Genomic DNA, 19,628 nt, shown 5'->3' with positions numbered 1-19,628 from the left:
ACGGGAAAACAAATTTAATTCAAATTTAAGGAAGCTAACTTTTCTTTTATAGGATAACTATTGTTTTCACTTATCTGCATTCAGTGTTTTTTTGTTAAAATCTTTTTTTGTCATTCTTTTAAAGAACACTAACTTTAAAATTTGGCTGACACTTTATTATAGTAAATGTTTCTTTGTTATACTTATGTTGCTCATATGTCTACAATATAGCATTTAAAAAAATTCTATGAAAATCAGTGCTGTGCTAACATTTTCAGACATCAAGTGTTGTTAAAGTGGATGAAGAACTCAGTGGGCCTGAAGCTATGAATGTGGATGAGATTGTTCTAAAAAAGAAGGTGAAAACATTAGAGAGCATGACAATGATTAAATTTAAAAAAGATAACAAGAAAGACAAGGTAACCTTACTGTTCAGCTTCTTACAACTTTCACATTTCTTCTTCAGTTCAGATTCTAAGTTTATTTTTTATAGGATTACTAACATTTTTGTCAACTGTCTGCATTCAGTGTTTTATTTCTGATGTGAAAATAAATTAATGCCTTGTTTAAATTTTCAGGCATCAGATGTTGCTAAAACAGATAAAAAACACAGTGGCAGTGTTGTTAAGGAAATGGATAAGATAGTAATGAAAAAGAAGGAGAAAGTTGTAGAGAGTGTAACAGAGATAAAATGTAAAAATGATGACAGGAAAGGCAAGGTAAAACTACTGCAAAGTATCTTACAACTAAACTGCATGTTTTAAATCCCTAGTTGCATTTTGAAAGGCTGTATCCCCAGCTGAGTATAGTTTAAATAAGCTAAAAAGGAAGCAGTATAATAACCAAACATATACATATCTACAGTTCAGGCACTAAATAGCACCAGTTTCCACATTCCATAATTCTCTTTTTGAAAAGGGCCGGCACCTTTTAGAATCCATTGAGCCATGCCTTTGGGTTGTCCAACCCTGAACTACAAGTTAAAAAATATGGAAAACTGTACACTTGAGCTTTTTGTTCAAATCTTTTTATTTTGCCATTCTTTTAAAGAACACTAACTTTAAAATCTGTCTGACACTTTATTGTAGTCAATGTTTCTTTGTTATACTTATGTTGTTCATATGTCTACAATATGGCATTTAAAAAAAATTCTAATGTAAAAAAATTACCATGTTGACATTTTCAGACTCCAAGTATTGCAATAGCAGATAAACAAGACAATGATGTTACAGGTTTTATTAAGGAAATTGTGAACAGAAGAGAAGAATCTTGTGAAAGTGTAGCCCAGTTTAAATTCAACAAGAAGAGAGTTCGAGTGTTGTCAAAGTCAGAGGAGTTTCCTGAGGACAGTAATGGAGTGCTCTATTGGATGTCTCGGGATCAGAGAACACAAGGTAGTTAATTTGAATTAGAATGTCATTTGGTCTTGTGGGCAGAGGGCTAACATAATTTGCTAGAAGGTCCTAAATTGGAGTTTGGGTTGAGAACTTTCAGTTGATCTAATTTATTGGGGTGTGTTGTACATGCCATTGAAAGTCTTGTCATTCAGACCTTGAGATCTATCGGGCACATGACCAACCGCCTTTACTTTCCCTGACTAAAGTCAGGTACAGATTAGAGTTGGGTGGACTCAATGGCGCCTTAAAAATCCTGAAATTCAAAATCCCAGTCTTCACTGAGATTCAAACCCAGGACCCCACGTTCAGAAGTCAAGCTTAATCACTCAGCCACTGTGCCTCCTAAGTGCTTGTCATGCTATATATTTAACCATTGACCATAGAAACCTGAAACTCCTACTCTAAAACTATTTACTTCATAAGTTTCATTTTTGGGCGGAGGGGTGGTGCAGAAAGGGGGATTGAGAAGGGAGATAATTTTAAAAAAACCAAATCAGTAAAGATTGCTTTCCAATTAATATCTAGTTATTTATATTCTCATGAAATCTTTTTTTCTGCAGATAATTGGGCTTTTCTTTATGCTCAGAGACTTGCTTTGAAGTTAAAAGTCCCTCTTTACGTCTGCTTCTGCTTGAGGCCACAATTTTTGGAAGCTACAATAAGACAATTTGGATTTATGATGAAAGGACTTGCTATTGTGGAAAAGGTAGGGAGGATACTCCATATAAGATACAGGGTGATTTCTTTAACGGTTGACTGCTATTTAGAAAAGACAGGGGCCTCCCGTTTGGAGAAGATAGAATGGTAGACAGCGGCACACATTTCTGTGATAATCTTAATATTTGGGACATTGAAGACTTTTTTTTCTATTTTAGTAGGGTTTTGCCAAACACTGCTCCAAAACACCCTCTCTTGTATGTTATCTATCTAATCCTAGGTTAGTTTTCTATTTGATTAAGCAAAATTTAAATATGTTTTTGTATGATGAAACCTCTCAACCTGCAAAATTTTTAATGTCTTGCTCTAAGCATTCTTGATTTCAATACAAAACAATTAAACATACTAATTTACATGCCTGACGTGATTTCTAAATGACGCAAAAAAAAAGTTGACTTAAATAGTGGTGTGACCCTTTTCAATGTCTTGAAGCTCTTTGTTCACTCAGCAATGGTAATTTAATAAAATAGACATTTTTGTTTAGTGAGGATTTAAAGCCAGAAATTGGTATTCCTCCTTTGCACCCCCCCTCCAATACTCCTGTCCCACAATTCCTTTTCCAAAATTACTAATATTTAATTTGATCATTGTAATACATTACAGACAACCAAGTTGATTTAATAATGTAATTTTTTTTATTTTTTTAAAAATCTCATGTCTAATTCGGTTTGTTAAATATTTTTTTAAAGGAGTGCAGAGACTTAGATATACCGTTCTACCTACTGCTGGGAGAGGCTAGCCACTGCATTCCCCCTTTTTTGAAAAGCCACAACATTGGAGGTGTTGTGACAGACTTTGCTCCTCTCAGAACTCCAATGAAATGGGTGGAGGACTTAAAGAAAAACCTTCCCAAAGAAATTCCATTCTGTCAGGTACACCTCCTCCTTTTTCATTACTGGTATTGGGATTGGCATGGATAGCATTGTGTATTGGTCAAGTGGTATAAGCTTTGGACTGTTGTTTTGATGGTCCCAGTTTCAAACTCTACCTGCCGCTATCCCCCAAATGTCCTGTAAAAGGTTTGTTTCAATTACAAAACATGTTTAACCCATTAGCTCCTTCTGCAGTTGGAAACGTTTTCCCGTTTTTGTCCTAAACCGTTGTAGAACGTTTCTAAAATCCCCTATTCAATATACTTGTTTTAAACTTTTTAAACAGAAGATTTCTTCTAGTCTCGTTGCAAGCGTGATTACAAATAATTTTGGAGATTACCGATTCTATTTTTAATAAAATCGGAAAGGTTTTTATTTTTTAAATAATTTTTCAAACGAACAGGCCCATAGCCCCAGTGTATAAGCCCCACGTGGGAAAATGACTATTTTGGAAGTTTTTTTACATTCTAGTGGTATTAAACGTATATATTTTTTAAAACTAGACATATAGTTCTATTTTTTAAAGTTATTTGTTTGTTTATTTGTATTAGATCTTCAATTAGATTATTTTTTGCAAAATACATATTTTTTAGGATTTTTTAAATACGGAGTTATCCCTCCTTGCTTAGGACTTTGAAGGGGGTTTTTTGAACCGGAAATAGGAGCTATTGGGTTAAACAAAAAATACACTACTATCTTTATGTAATTACATTATTTAAACTTTAGACAAAGTATTACTGTGAAAGCATAGAATTCTCATCAAAGTTAACCAGTCAAAACTTCATTTGTGTAAAATAATGTTTCAGTAATAATAATCCTCATAATAATGTCATAGCCTCCATTAATGCAATAATAATAATAATAAAAAAAAAAAGAAAATGAAGATAGCCACAGCCTAAGTATTTCAGAACTTGCGATACATTTGTATTAAAACAAATACACAGCTATAATGTTAATATTTATAATCTTGAGAATGGTGATATAGTGGTAAAGAGCTTGGCTAATGAATTGAGATGTCTGAAGTTTGAAACCTGATAAAGTCTAGAATCCTGAACTTCAGGATTTTTAGGATGCCCCTGTGTCCACCCAACTATTTTGGGTACCTAATATACATTAGGAAAGTAAGTTGGCCGGTCATTGTGCTGGCCACAATACAGACTTTTTTCACCATTTGCTATTCGTTGAACTTTACATCATATGCCCCCATAGATAGCAAGAGGTCTGAATGGAGTATATTTAATTAAATATTAAAATAATTATTAAAAAAAAAAAAATAATTTTATAGCAATAATCTGCAGCTAGATCTATAAGGAATATTCTGTTGTGAATTAAGAGAAATGAATGAAATTTTTTTTTATAAGTTTCTTTTCATTTTCTTATTAAGACTAGTTGATGGAAATATTTGGTCTTCTTTCCAGGTAGATGCCCACAATATTGTTCCTTGCTGGGTGGCCTCCCCCAAGTTGGAATATGGCGCCAGAACTATCCGCAGCAAAATACACAAGCAGCTTGATGAGTTTTTGACAGAGTTTCCTCCCTTGGTTAAGCATCCACACTCACCAGAAAAAATGCCAGAAGTAAGTGGCAATGACAATTAACCATTTCAGTCTTTACCAGAATATTTGTCACTAAGCTTACTTTTATTGACCAGCTTTGGCAGGTTATTTTTTTGTATGTTTTGTTTCTCTTCTTAAATTATAAAAAAAATTAAAAGAAAAGCTCCAATTTAATTTTTTTTTAATTAAGATTTTTTTAAACACATTGTATTTTTCCATTTTTTTAGGGGAAGGGGGCATAAGATCACAAGACCAATGATAATTATTTACATTCATCACTTATGTCATAGGTTTAATTTTCTCACACATAAAATAAATATCATTTTATTAATGTATTTTAATATATTTCAATATTTTAGTGTCATGGTGTAAATGCAGGCTGACATTTTAATGTGAATTTTATTTAATCATATTAGTGTCATCTAGTTTTTAGAATTACAATATTAAAGTTCAGATCTGTATTTGTTATTGAAATGTTACATGCAATTATATCACCAATATAGAGTGTTATATTATGCTAATGGTGCCCAACATAATATTCAAAATTTGATGTATTAACACTTTCTTTCCATTATTATTTGCCATGTTCCAATGGAATTATCCATTTTGCTTATTTGTATTTCACTACCCTGTTATGATTAAACTTTAGTAACTGTTTTGTTTGTTATCAGAAAATGTTGTATTTGATGTGGAATTAATGGGGAATGCACGCCCCTTTTATATTATATTCAAATTGATGTTATAAAACCAAAATGAAATTCTATTTTGGATAATTAATAATAGCTTATTGACAGTGTACAACTTTCTTTGGATCTAGGCAATTTTTTTTTGGATACAAATTGAACTAATTGTATTTTTTATTATAGTTATTCATATTTTCACAAAACATAATGTATAACATATAGAAAATATATAAATTAATTGTCTTGGGTTCACTATCACGTATTTTAATACGTGTAGAAAATATAGAAAATAGCGCCTCTTTTTAGCCCTCACTCTTTAGAAACATCCATTTTGTTAAAAATATATTGAAAATGAAAAAACTCTTTATGTTTTCCAAAGAGAGATTATGCAGGATTAAATTAAAAGCAATTAAAAACATTTTGGGAGGAATGAAAACAAAAAAACTGACTTTTTAAGCTGTAAGAATGGGGCCAAATCAACTATGGTATTGCCGATTAGGAGAGTAAGAGTTAAATCTTTTTTTTCGAGCCCTACTATTTGCTCACTTTTTCATCATAGTCAGTAGTAAAATGTGCAAAATGTGAATCATTTGTTTTGACCAGTTTTCATTATCCTATCAAGCTGAAATTCCTGCCATAAACTCATGCTGCTTGGCAACACATTGTATGACAATATCATAGATCACTTCATCAATATTTAATTACTTAAAATTAACTTTTACAGTAGGTTGATAGAAGTACAAAAAAAATTGTCCACCATTTTATTTTTTATTCATTTAGGTGTTATATATAGATCCACGTGTATATATTTGTATTTGAACTTTTGTAGTATGGCCGGTTAAATAAGTTGTTACAGTGACATGCTTATTATGAGAATATCACGGGCTCGTTCCCCATACTGTCCAATTTTTTTCCTCTTTATTTTTCAGTGACAACTAAAATATGAATGCTAAGTAAACTAATTAACTGAACATAAAGTAGGAATTTTGATTTAATAATAAATGTTTGTTACTTGTTTTTTCTTAACTAGAAACTAACAGTTAGAAACATTAAACTAAACAGGTGAATATCTTGCACAGGAAACAGATTGGGAAAAAGCTGACAGCTACCTGGAAGTCAATAGAAAAGTTGCAGAAGTAAGCTGGGCCAAACCAGGAGCAGAGTCTGGTCTGAGGATGCTGGAGTCGTTCTGTGAAAAAAGGTTGAAGTACTTCTCCTCTGACCGTAATGACCCCAACAAACAAGCCCTGAGTAATTTGTCTCCCTGGTTTCATTTTGGTAAGTTTTTTAATTGTCATTTTGGGTTTCTTGGGTTTTGGCTTTTTAAGTCATTTAAACTTGTAATGCTTAAATATTAATTTGATAACATTTTTTTAAATTTTAAGAAAAAAAAAATAGCAGAGTCATTTTAGTATTATGCGACCTACATGTAATAAACTCATTTTACACACACACAATATTTTTTTATACATATGTAAGTCAAAAGGCTCTTTTGACTAGTTGGTCCTGAGGTATGCACCTCTGGTTATATTGTGGTAAAATTATTTAGAAAATATATTAATACAAAAAAAATTCTATTGTTGGAGATGCTGTAGGGTAACCAAATGCTATAGTAATTGGTTTCTAAACATCACTCATCATTTTCATTAGTGTCTTCAACAAATAAATATTATTTACAAACTTTGTTTCCCAGACAATCTGAAAATTTTGTGTTAGTTGCCCAAGGCAATCTTTTTTTTTTATGACTTAATGATACTATATAAACATTGACATTCTTAGGTCAAATCTCTGTCCAGCGCTGTATACTGACAGTGAAGTTGTATCGAAGCAAATCAAATGACAGTGTGAATGCCTTCATTGAAGAAGCTGTCGTCAGAAGAGAACTGGCAGATAACTTTTGTTTCTATAATCCACACTACGATGCTGTTCAAGGTAAACTCTATCCCAGAAAATATCAACGCCCATTCCCCTTTTTTTATATAATGTTTTTTTTTTATTGCAATTTCATGCTTTATAGCTTTATCAGTGCACTATGGTTCAATCTCTTTTATAAAAATTTATTGAGTGTGGGGGATAGGGTATCTGGGAGAATACTGTGAAGAGATGAAAAAAACTGAGCTGGTTTGGTCATGCTGTGAGACATGACTCACTGTCTAAAGTCATCCTTCTAGGTACAGAGGAGGTAGCATGAAGAAAGGGTGAAGCTGGATGGACAATGTAAAAGAACATCTGCTGAGCTGAAAAAATGGAGGGATTTGATTACCTGAACTGTCTCAGCACCCCTATGTTGAAAGGCAAGAAACAGATGAGAAAAGATTGTGGTATTATATAGGTCTATGGTTTTGGTTGATAAGATGAGCGGACATTGGGACTAGATATGATTTAATGTTTTACGCATCCAGGACTAAAATATAGATCTGAACATCCAAATCTTTGATATGTCAGAATGTTTATTTAGATCTAACTAGCCTACTTTTAGCCAAGCTTAAACAAATATTACTATCAGACACTTCGGCCAGTGTTTCTTGAACCTTTATTAGTGGTACCCCTACAGATAGCCCCCACCCCTTTAAAAAAAAAAACAATTAGAGGTTGTGCGAAGCGCTTTAACCCCTTCCCTTCTCTTTTCAAGGTACAGGACCCTCCCTGCCCTCTGGGCCAAGAATTTTTCTGCATTATGAGTTTCAAAAATTGTCCCTCCAGTCGTCTGTGATTTAGCCTGTTCCATAATTAGCAAAAGAGTATCAGAATGTTTGTGGAATTCAATCACGACATTTCCTGGCCAACATTTTCTTACATTTCCTTGATATTTTCAAAACGATGCAGCTATTTTTAAGACCTAAAAATAAAAACGAAAATTCTTGACAAAAAATGATGGACTGGCCTCCTCTTGAAATCCTTCTTAGAACAGCTGCCGACTAGGAAAAATTAATAATTAATGGATTCGGTTATGTGAATTGTCACAGCACCTCTAAGACAAAAATCAAGGTTCAGATGAATGAATAATCTAAAAAAAGAACAACACTTTTTGTAACCTTTAATGCAGTGTTTCCCAAACTGTGTTCCTCGGAACCTTAGTCTTCTGCAAGGCCTGAATAGGTGTTCCTATTCTACTGGAATAATTAACTAGTAGGCCACCACATGAATTAATCTCTTTAAAAAAATAAGCAAATTGTTCCGCTAAATACTCAGAATGTGCAAAGCATTCCGTTAAGGAAATAGTTTGTGAAACACTGCTTTAATGTAATGAATATTTTGTTATGCTGTTAATACATTTAGTAAATGAACATTGTTTTTTGTGTCACTGTAAACCAGGCACTAATGACTGGGCCAAGAAAAGTTTGGACTTACACAGGAAGGATAAAAGGCCATACCTTTATAGCAGAGACCAGTTAGAACAGAGTAAGACACATGATGATCTCTGGAATGCAGCTCAGGTATTACATATTACTAAATAGAAATTATTGTCCAAATATTGTGGAAACCTAGGAATCTTTAGTTTTATGACATATTTTTCATAATTATATATATGTATATATATATTAGCAAAGAAACAGTGATATGGAAATGTGAAATTTTTTATTGTGTTAAATGTAAATGAAGTAGCTTTAGCCAGCTTGCTTAGCTAACATTGATATAAAAGGGTTAAATTGAATATTCTGTTCAAAGCAAATAAATAAAATAAAAATAAATTATGGCTTTTATATATATGCTTAAAGCATGCTCAGAGGGCTTTAGTCCAATCTCAGTTGTGGACCAGCAGTGGGGGTGGGGGTTAAGGGGGTATCTAGGAGAAGGTTTTTCCATGCTGCCTTCAGGCGCTCAGTAAACACAATTCTGCCCGAGTCGGGTGTTGAACCTCGAGTGCCCTACATAGGTAGCCAGGCCAAGTTCAAGCGCACTTAGCCTCTCGACCACGCTTCCCAAATGAGGTGTTTGGCATCTTGCTTAGCTAACAGTTGACCAAGATTGAAGTAACATAACTAAATACTTTTTATTTGTTAGTTAGGGATGAATGTACTCCATTTAATCATCAAATGTAGAGTAAAACTCTCATTCTCTATCATTAGAATATTTTAACCGAATGAACTCATAAAACAATAACATTTTTATGCAGACCCAATTGGTGAATGAAGGCAAAATGCATGGATTCTTGAGAATGTATTGGGCCAAGAAGATATTGGAGTGGACCAAATCACCAGAGGATGCTTTGGCAGATGCCATTTACTTGAATGACAAATATAATCTTGATGGCCGAGATCCTAATGGCTACGTGGGTAAGTTGATCAATAAATAGTATTTAACTATTTAATGGAAAAAATAAAGATCGGGTCATAGAAATATTTTAAAGTTATAAGACTTTTCTTTGAGTCGGTGGATTAATGAGGAGTACAGTTTTTCATGTAGCTATGCAGTCCCTGCTGCAACCTACATATTTTGCTATATCTGATGTAGACATAACCGTTGTCCAGCGGTGATAGATTTAGGTTCTTTTTTCACTGTCCGCGTTTGTCAGCAGCAGTGGATTAAGGTCTCAAATGTGTATCCCAAAGCCTTTGTAAGAAACCTCCAGCTGTCTTGTTAGGAAGCTGCTTGCTGCCAGTGGTCTCTTTGTTAGTTAAAGCAAGTTGGTGCCTTTGCTGGTTTTTAAAGCATTTCCAGGTGGCATTACTTTACCACCTTTCATCTCACCAAAATAGATTGTCATACCCAAAATGGGGTATGTGCCCTGCCCAGCATAGCTGTCTTACTATAAGCATTCCCTCTTTATACTGTCCGTACTGGCATTCCCATGAACATCACAATGTGTGGTGTTGTCATGCCATCGTATGCTCATGATGATGCGCAGACATCTTTGTCCCACACTAAACAAAGGAAATTGTCCTAATAGATCTTCCCTTTGCAGAGGATTGCACTTTACTTGCTCACACTGAACATGGAACATGAGCTCCAGCTCTTAGTCAATGGATTTGTGCATACTGACGCTTCTTCACAATAAACCTTGGAAAAACAAAAGGTATCTTTCAGAAGTCACCCAATAAAATCTACTTAGCCCCAACTATCACCATAAATGGACATCCCCTCATCCTGGTAGACCACTTTACATTTCTGGGAAGCAGGGTATCAAGTGCCGCATCACTTTTAAGGAAAGATGATCACCCTCTAGCCAGTTAGTGCTTTTGGATGCCTCCAAATGAGAGTGTGGCAAAATAAATCACTCCGCCACCCACAAAAGTAAGTGTAAACCAAGCAGTGTTTTTCTCAACCCTTCTCTATGGATCTGAGACATGGGTACTATACTGAAAGCAACTAAGACTTCTTGAACGCTTTCACCAAAGATTAGAAATCATTAGTCAACTGACAAATACATGCACAAACACAAATATTTAAATCAACTTAAGTAATAGATAAATCATCAAACATTGGCTGACCAATAATGATCTCAAATTAAAAACCTTATAGACATAAAGATTTTTATTTGAAATTCAAATTGAATTGCTTTCTTGAGTGTCCAAAGCATGAGTGGTGTGGTGACCGTGTAGTTAAGTAGTTGGCTTCTAAAATGAGGGGTCTCCAATTTGAATCCTGTTGAACTGGGAGTCTTCAGGATTATTGCCCCTGAGTCCACCCAATTCTAATGGGGTACCTGGCAAAAGGGAAAGTAAAGGCAATTTGTTGTTGTGCTGGCCACATGACACCCTCATTAACTATCAGCCATAAAAACAGTTGAGTTAGTTCTGAAAGGGGGAACCTTTACTTACTACTTGATTTACTTGAGCATGCAGGAGCATACTCAAACAAGGACATCCTGGAGTTTCACACAATGCAAATGGCTAACAAACAGTTGCTGCATTTTTGTAATGGAGTAATGTGGATATAATTATAGATGTCATTCTAATCTTTATTTTACTTTGTTTTATCATCATTTTTTACTTATTTATGAGTACTTGTGTTTAATGGCTTTCAAAAAAAATTTTTTGCAGGATGCATGTGGTCAATATGTGGCATACATGACCAGGGCTGGGCAGAGAGGGAAGTTTTTGGCAAGATACGTTACATGAATTATCAGGGCTGTAAGAGGAAGTTTGATGTGCCCGCATTCGTTAGGAAATATAAGCATACTTGATTTGACCTTGTTGATGATCAACTTAAACTATAAATAGTGAACATTTTTATGGACATAACATACTATACCATTCTTTTTCTTATAAAGTAGAAATATGTACATTTAAAGAAACACTTTTTTTTTTTTGTGCTTTTATTTTCAGTTTTTATATTGATTTCAATTTTGTATATTTTTCTTTTGAAAATGATTTTGAGTTTATAAAATTACAAATCTAGCAGTTGTATTGTTTAAAAAGGTAATTGATGGTTTGTTGATACTATCAGAACTCTATTTCAATGTACATGATTTACTGTGCACAATGTTTGTGTTGGCTGTAATGTTAAATAGCTATTTCAAAGGCAGCTTCTCTATCTTTTAATAGGATAGAATAATTGATATTAATTTTCATTTTGTTATTGCTTCTTTGAGACATGCATTTAATTATGTTTTATTAGCTTTTTTTTTTTAAATAAATATTTTGTTTAAAATGTTGTAATAGATATTTTATATATTCATGTTTCCTTTCATGTCTACATCACCATGTCTGTATCCAGTGATCAACTTTCATTAAGTCCAACTTGCATTTCTAAAACTTTGCATATCAACTGCCAGTTCTAATGACAGATAATGTTTGAAGTGAATTTTATATGTTACATCATTTTTCAATTTTTACTTAGCTATCACAAAACCCCAAAAAATTGAAATTATTTATTGTGAAAACTTTTCATTATTTTATTATCCTTGACAACACATTTTCTTTAAATTTGAGAAAGATCACTCAATTAGTTATTTTATTATAATTAAATTAATTTTTACGTCATTTAGATAGGGAAAACAAATTGTTGACCATTTTATTTTTCGATTCATTTAGATATTATATATAGATCTTGAGCTATATACCTATACATATAAATGACTTTTTGTTGTATGGCGTATTAGCTAAGTTGTTAGATTCCCCTACATCCAATTAGTTTTATCTTTACTTTTCGATGACAACTAAGAGATGACTACGTAGTTTATTATTTGAACATAAAGTTGAGATTGTTATACAAAAATTACTTTTTATATTTAGACAGCAGACCTTCTAACTAGGTCTTATTAAAAGGAAAAGAGCCAACACTTGGTCTATTTCTTGGTGGAAGCTAGAATCTAGTTAAAACTATCTTCCTGTAGCACAGCTTATTAAAAACAACTTTGTAAGTGCTTATTACTGCTCTAGAAACTGTATTTCTTTTCCATATCAAAATTGGATCACATCCCCACTGGGTTCCTTAGAAAAGGTAATAAGTCTAAAAATAGAATGTAAGTTTTAAAGATGTGTAAACATTTGGTTTGGAAAATGATTTCACATTGATTTTATCAGCTGGAAGCAGTCTTTAGCATAGTTTACAGATTAGCTGGAAGCAGTCTTTAGCATAGTTTACAGATTAGCTGGAAGCAGTCTTTAGCATAGTTTACAGCTCAGCTGGAAGCAGTCTTTAGCATAGTTTACTGCTCAGCTGGAAGCAGTCTTTAGCATAGTTTACTGCTCAGCTGGAAGCAGTCTTTAGCATAGTTTACTGCTCAGCCCAACTTAGTGAAAAGGAAAAAATGAAACACAGAAAAACGAAGAGACATAGATCTAGTTTCTGGACTCTCATATACAGTTTAAGGTGACATCTTAACTGCTAAGCTGAAGATAATCCTAATACATTTATCATTTCTTGACTATCCTTGTGTGTGTGTGTGTGAAATGTTAAGCCTGGAAACAAAATGTTTTTTTTTTAAGGGTCATTAATTAGAAATCTTATATCAACTTACTCTGTCTGATAACAAGTTTGTTAACACCCAATGTTGGATCAAATTGAAATTTTGCACAATTATCTCTTGTGCCTGACAAAAGAATCAATTATTAAAAAAGCTCAATTTGGTAATTAATTATTTTATTTGGTATCAAACAAGGGAAAGAAATTGTACTTGACAGATGTGGTTGTATAAGTTGAATTAGTCCCTTAAATGCTTTACTTTGTGTAGAGAATTAGGTATTTGCTTAATAACAACAGATAACTGTGAAACCTATTTTCATAAGTCCTTCACTGGCACAGTGGTTAGTGTATTGGTTTGAAGAGGCTTGAGCCCAATTGTTCAAATTCAAATCGTAAAACTTTATTTAAATAAAATAATAAGACTAAGACTGCTTTATTGATCCTTATGGAAATTTGTTGTGATTACTAGGACTCTTTTCTCAAATAAAGACAACACAACATTTTAAAAGCTATAACAGTAACCTTCACTCAGATACCCCCCCTTTCTAATCTCACAGATTACTGCTGGTCTAAATCAATTACAAATTTAATGCGTGACTGATTCAAACTAATTGATACAATTACACTTCATATTATCTTTGTCTTTAAAAAAAATGTATTATTTTTTAATGTTTTTTTTTTGGTTATGTGTTCATTTAGTTAAGACACAAAGTATCACTTTCAAGTCAGTGATGTTTTTAACTGACAATAATTTATATTTTATTCTAATACATGCTACACAATGGTCTATCACTATTACAATAATGTGGGAAACAAAAGTGGGATGTGGGGGGGAGCAGACTGTTCTCTTCAATTTGTCTTGACTTCTGTAGTAGAACATTGATGGAGCTTGTTTAGACATTCATCAGTAAATGAACTAATGTCACACTCTGGTTTGATTTTTTATTGTCAATTTATTTATTTAGTATTTTTTTGTATTAATTTTTATTTTGTTTCACAGTTGTTACAGTGGCCATTGGTCCATCTAGACATTATAGTGGTCAGCTTAAACCAAATCTGAGAAAAGCAAATATCATTCAATGATTATAATGTCTGCAAAGACACAGTGGGAGCTTGGGTTACAAAGATTGTCTATTTAAACAGAGTTTGACCTTTCCTGGGGGTGGACATTATAAAATTATCCTCATAAAAGAAAGAAAGATGGAAGAAATAGTGAACAAATTTGAAAGTTTTTGCATTGGAAAAACGAATGAAACTTATGAGCGCTATGTTTTCAATACTCCTGAACAGCAAGAAGGCGAGGACATTGAAAAGTACAAAACAAATCTGAGAAGACTAGCAAAAACGTGTAGTTTTGAATGCCTGGAAGTTAGCTTGATTAGAGACAGAGTAGTTCTTAGTGTTAGACATGAATGCCTCAAAATGAAATTGTTACAAGATAGTAATCTCACATTGGAAAGGTGCAGAGATATTTGCAGAGCATACGAGACCGCCAACAAACAGTTGAGACAAATACAAGCCGACCCTCCGATCATTGAGAAAGTATCAACAACCTCAAGAACAAACGTTCGGAAAGGTAAATGCATATATTGTGGAAGGATTCATTAATACATTAAGGAAAAGTGCCCTTCATGGGGTAAAATGTGCATAGTTTGCAAGGGGAGACATCGTTTTGCTGTGATGTGCATAAAAAGAAAATTCAGCAGGTGTTAGATGATATGTCTAACGATGAAAGACAGCTACAGTCGGACACAAGAGATGATGTCATGATGGTAAAAAAAATGAATGGTTGATGTCTTTAGAGAACAGCAAAACGAAAAGGATGACAGCAAGTTATGACAGTAAATGGTCACCGTGTATGGTTTCAAATGGATAGTGGAGCTGATGTAAATACCATCATTAAGAATCAGACAGAAAAGGCAATGCAAAGATTACTAATGTGGAATAAGACTGAAATGAACCCCATAGGGAAAGCCACTCTACGACGAAAAATGAGAAAACTAACGAAACATTTGAGGTGGAATATATAGTTGTACCAAATAATCTAGCTTGCCTTCTAGGTTATGAAACTTTAACAAGAATGAAGTTAATCAAAGTCAATAAAGATAGGTTCATAGCATCAGTAGTGAAAACTTAGAAGAAGATTGAAGTCCAAAGTTTACTGGTGATTTGGGCGACTTAGGAGAAGTGTCTTTAAAGATTGATTTTGAAAACATTCAATGCCTTTTTTTTTAAAACAGCTTATATCAACCCTTTTTGTATGTCTGTCTGATAAATAGTTTTCACACGCTATTTATCAATCACCCAGTCTTGAACCAAGTTGAAATTTGGCACACTTATTTCTTGTACCTAATAAAATAAGAATCAATAGAATAAAAAAACCAATTAGTTAATTAACTAGTGGTACCAGGAATTAATTATTTTGTATTGTATTGAACAAGGGAAAAAAATTTACTTGACACATGTGGTGGTAAAAGTTGAATTAGTCTCTTTAGAGAATAAGGTGGTTTGAAACTAACAATAGATAACTATAAAACAGTGGCGTCACTAGGGGGGTGCGGTCCGCACCGGTTGACACCTGTTAGGGGAGTGACACCCAAGTGAAAAAAATGCATGTTTGGAATAACAGACAATTATTTTAAAAAGTAAGTGTCAGTGGCTAAATATTGGAATATTTTATTCACAATTGATAAAAAGATCTATATACATTTTAAAAAAATATTTCGGCTAAACATATTTTGATTTTTTAATGAAATTCTTCAAATAGTACAAAACAGGGGCGGACTGGCTATATGGGCATTTGGGCAAATGCCCGGTGGGCCGGTACCCATATGGGCCGGTAGGACTACTGAAATAGACGCATCGATGCCACTATGGCACACATCAAATTGGTTAAGGTTTTATAATATTCTCTTATAAAAAAGCCATCTGAGCGTCGTGTTTAAATACAAATATTTCACAGACTCCACAGTGTAATACTATTTTAAGTTAATATATTTCCAGTAATAATGTAATAGCCTTCATTTGTATACAGTGCTACTAGTAGGCTTCATCCTTTTAGGGCCTACATACTTAGCGATTAAAAAGCAACATAAGGCCTATATTTCATATAAACATATAGAGTTCACATTGTGCATTCATATCAATACAATATCAAACGTAACATAATGATTTTGAGGACAGGTAGACCTAGAAATGGATGTCCATCATATGACATAGAATTTGTGGGCCGCATTATTTAGAAAAGCCCGGGCCGATTTTGACATAAATAAATACTTCAATTTAATTCCATAATTAGCCATAGCTCATAGTTCGTGCACCATAAAATTGAAGATTAAATTCACCACATAGACTTATATATATTGTATCTAGACTGGACATATAGAGAGATTTTTTTAAACTACAAAAAATGTGATTTAAAAAAAAAAGAAAAAGCTGAAACAAGGCGTTGTTTTGTAAAGTAGTTATGAGAAGTAAAATGTTTTTTTCAACCCTAACCTATGTAACATATAATTTAATTTTTAGATCTAGATCTAGTAATTGCATGAACATCAAAAATAAGAGTACTCTCGTCTCATAATTATTATTTTGCAATTTTTAGATACATAATCTAGAAAGATCTAGATAATCAATCTTTTTAAATGTTGGCTACATAAGATGATTAAAATCAACAGACATGAATTATTTCGATCTAGGATATTTGAAACATTATCTCAATGGAAACTAACAGGAAATGGCTTTGTTTCATATAGATCTATTAGCGTGAATATATAGTTCTGTGATTAATAACCCGTTCTAAAGAAAATCAGAGAAATGATTTTGCATTATTTCTAAACTTTGAAAACTAAAGATCATTACTTTTATAAGACAGAAAATATTGATTGGCGCAACTTCCCTTAGAGCTTGAAAAAGAGTTACGTACATAAAAATCTATATATATAGGTCTGTGAACCGAGCCGCGGATAAGAATTAGTTTCCGGTTTCCGTCTATTATTCAAACAGGGACGGACTGGCTATATGGGCAACTGGGCAAATGCCTAACCCTTCGTAAGTAATGGTTTCTGCATGCTTCTGCATATATAGAATAGGCTGAAAAGCACCATGGCACAAGAACTTTTTCAGGATTTCATGCTGAAGTCTGGTGATATAGACGTTTACTAGAAATAGCTTTGGACACAAGCGACTAGTTGGCTCATGAGGAGGACGTTTCTTATTTTTTCAATGTGAATACATTCTTCTGTTGCAAGAGTGCTTTACGTTTTCCTTTTTTTGAAATCTTGTTTTTGTGTGTGTGTGTGTGTTTTTTTTTTACATGTTTTGGTTGTTACTTGAAAATAGCCCAAACATCCCACAGGACAGCCGGGGGAAGAGGAGAGGGCAGAACCCTGAGATGACCGAGATGAAACTCCAGAGCGCATAACACGTGCAAGTTCAGAGACCAAGTGTTAAACTTTACTCTTTTACTTGTATCCAAATAATGGAATCAACGAATTAAGATTGAGATGACACTGTACATGTTAGATTTTCTATAACTTTAAAGTCTATTTACATGTAGAAATACAATAAAATCACTAAAGACTTTAATTGTAAATGATTGATACGTTTTCAAGTTTGAAATCCAGAAAAGAAAAAAAAAAACATTGTAAATTACTTAAGGTTGCATTGTTGCTAAATTGATCTATAGATAAATTGTCATTTATAGTTGTTTAACAATCAATTAATGTAATCAATTATAAAAAACATTTTTTTTGAAGGAGGGGGGGGGGGTGACACCCTGAACTGACCGCACCGGGTGACTCCCACCCTAGTGACGCTTCTGCTATAAAACCTTCCACTTTCATAAACCCTTCACTGGCACAGTGGTTAGTGTTAGTTGGTTCGTGATAACTCTCCGTCTCTTTCAGCAAAAATGTTTGTCAAATGTTTGACATGTTTTGGATGTTCCTTCAGAGTTGATGATAGTTTACTTCCTAGTCCAAACCTCCCGCAGGACGACGGGGAATGGGAGCGGGAAGGGTTTGAACCCGGGACCATCGATAAATCCAAACGATAGTCCAGCGCGCAAACCGCACGACCAGGCAGCCATCAGCTACTTACTTTAAGATTTTGAAGATTACATTATATCTTCCGCAGAATGACGGCGGGCTAGTTCAAACCCCAGACCATCGAACCACAGTCCAGAGCGCAAACCACACGACCAGACAGCCATTCTGTACACCAGATACACCAAAAGATAGCTATTTATATATTTTCCGTCATAGATAAAAATCTCTAATGTTATTCCTACAAGGCAACATTTTCTAGTAATTTAATCATTCGCGCACACTTAAATAGTGAAGAACAGTTTCTTTAGATTGTAGGGACACCTTGTGAGAAGAATACGTCTCACTCAACTGAAGCTGATTTTCTAATTTGTCCAATGGGCTGCTTTGATCAGTGAAAAGTTTTTTTGTTTTTTTTTTCAAAAGAAAAATTCCTAGAACTCGAGGAACTCTGAGTAACAAGTCTCACACGAACAGCCTTGATTATACAACGCAACTGTTCACTAAGGATTTTGTCAACGTAGTAGGTCTATCTTCAGTGGCGTAGCTAGAGTGTTTGATGCCCAGTGCGGCATCTCCTCATGATGCCCCCCCCCCCCCTCGGATATAAAACAGCAAAAATACGTTATTATACGTTAATAAAATATACTACAAATAAATATTACGAGCTTTCTTGGTCGAAAACTATCAAAAATCTGTTTTCCACCAATTGCCTAGTTGGAGAAATGCATCGCTGATTGCTATTAATTCTTGATCAACTTAATTTAGTCTGAAAAACTTCGCTCGAATAAAGCCACTCTTACCGCAATTGTCAGAAATATGTAAAAATCTGATAATGCTACCTGAAGAGAATCTTGGACATCATTCTTTTTCTCTCAAAGCAAAATCTGGCATTCAATAAGTACCACGAATATTTAGACACTATTAAAAACTGAATCAACTAATGGCATTCTAGCTGATATCTTTTTTATTTATTTATTTTTTTAAAATTCAAGATTTCAAACAGGTCCTTGTTTGAGAAGTTCAAAGGTTTCTGACGAAATTGCGAGACACTGTTGACGCCTCTTTCGCTCCAGACGAAATTTGTTTTTGTCAATGTTGCTATGAGCACCATCGATATATATTTCAATCTGAGGATGTAATAGTTGGGATAGCGACAAAATTCATATTCACCTACCACATCATATGATCAAATTGGGTGATAATTTCTTGAACTATCACGTCCAAGGAAGAATAAATCTCAATCCGTAGCTCGTTCTTCTGTGTTTATACAGAATCTTAACCTTTTTCGCTTGGCTTCTTTTTTATTGTAGCCAAACGTCTTTGATGTTCTGCACTAACTCCCAGATCACAGCACATACTTTCGCTGAAGGTAATAATGGCTTCAGCGTTGCCCTTCCGACTAGTAGTTATCAATGTTTTTAATGTTTTCCATTAAAGTGCGCAGTCTCGAATGGACGATCATTGTTTTTGAAGTTAGACTTACCCGTCGTTTATTTCAGTTGATTCAAGGGCCAAATATCCAAAATTA

The 19,628-nt window shown here is 33.7% G+C and overlaps 2 protein-coding genes across 2 annotated transcripts; both read left to right on the top strand.

The window, feature by feature from the left end:
- Positions 1–226: 226 nt before the first annotated feature.
- LOC106078175 (uncharacterized) lies at positions 227–1,323 on the top strand. The gene is made up of 4 exons (XM_056013076.1): positions 227–398; positions 558–698; positions 1,166–1,211; positions 1,286–1,323. The coding sequence occupies exons 1-4, from the start codon at positions 306–308 to the stop codon at positions 1,321–1,323; spliced, it is 318 nt and encodes a 105-aa protein (XP_055869051.1). The 5' UTR covers positions 227–305.
- LOC106056406 (deoxyribodipyrimidine photo-lyase-like) lies at positions 1,207–13,980 on the top strand. Its single transcript, XM_056013058.1, has 9 exons — positions 1,207–1,373; positions 1,937–2,082; positions 2,783–2,965; positions 4,384–4,542; positions 6,284–6,482; positions 6,984–7,136; positions 8,520–8,641; positions 9,322–9,481; positions 11,189–13,980. Exons 1-9 carry the CDS (start codon positions 1,349–1,351, stop codon positions 11,329–11,331), a joined length of 1,290 nt encoding a protein of 429 aa, XP_055869033.1. The 5' UTR covers positions 1,207–1,348; the 3' UTR covers positions 11,332–13,980.
- Positions 13,981–19,628: the final 5,648 nt, after the last annotated feature.

This window comes from Biomphalaria glabrata, chromosome 15 (genome assembly GCF_947242115.1).
Source record: "Biomphalaria glabrata chromosome 15, xgBioGlab47.1, whole genome shotgun sequence".
Taxonomy (NCBI): domain Eukaryota; kingdom Metazoa; phylum Mollusca; class Gastropoda; family Planorbidae; genus Biomphalaria; species Biomphalaria glabrata.
This window is presented reverse-complemented; position numbering and strand designations above follow the sequence as displayed.

Bases quoted from the DNA above. Each gene is read 5' to 3' on its own strand.
- LOC106078175 (XM_056013076.1), top strand. From the start codon at position 306: ATGAATGTGGATGAGATTGTTCTAAAAAAGAAGGTGAAAACATTAGAG. The intron at 399-557 runs GTAACCTTACTG...TTAAATTTTCAG, and splicing joins AAGATAACAAGAAAGACAAG to GCATCAGATGTTGCTAAAAC. The intron at 699-1,165 runs GTAAAACTACTG...TGACATTTTCAG, and splicing joins ATGATGACAGGAAAGGCAAG to ACTCCAAGTATTGCAATAGC.
- LOC106056406 (XM_056013058.1), top strand. From the start codon at position 1,349: ATGTCTCGGGATCAGAGAACACAAG. The intron at 8,642-9,321 runs GTATTACATATT...ATTTTTATGCAG, and splicing joins ATCTCTGGAATGCAGCTCAG to ACCCAATTGGTGAATGAAGG. The intron at 9,482-11,188 runs GTAAGTTGATCA...AATTTTTTGCAG, and splicing joins AGATCCTAATGGCTACGTGG to GATGCATGTGGTCAATATGT.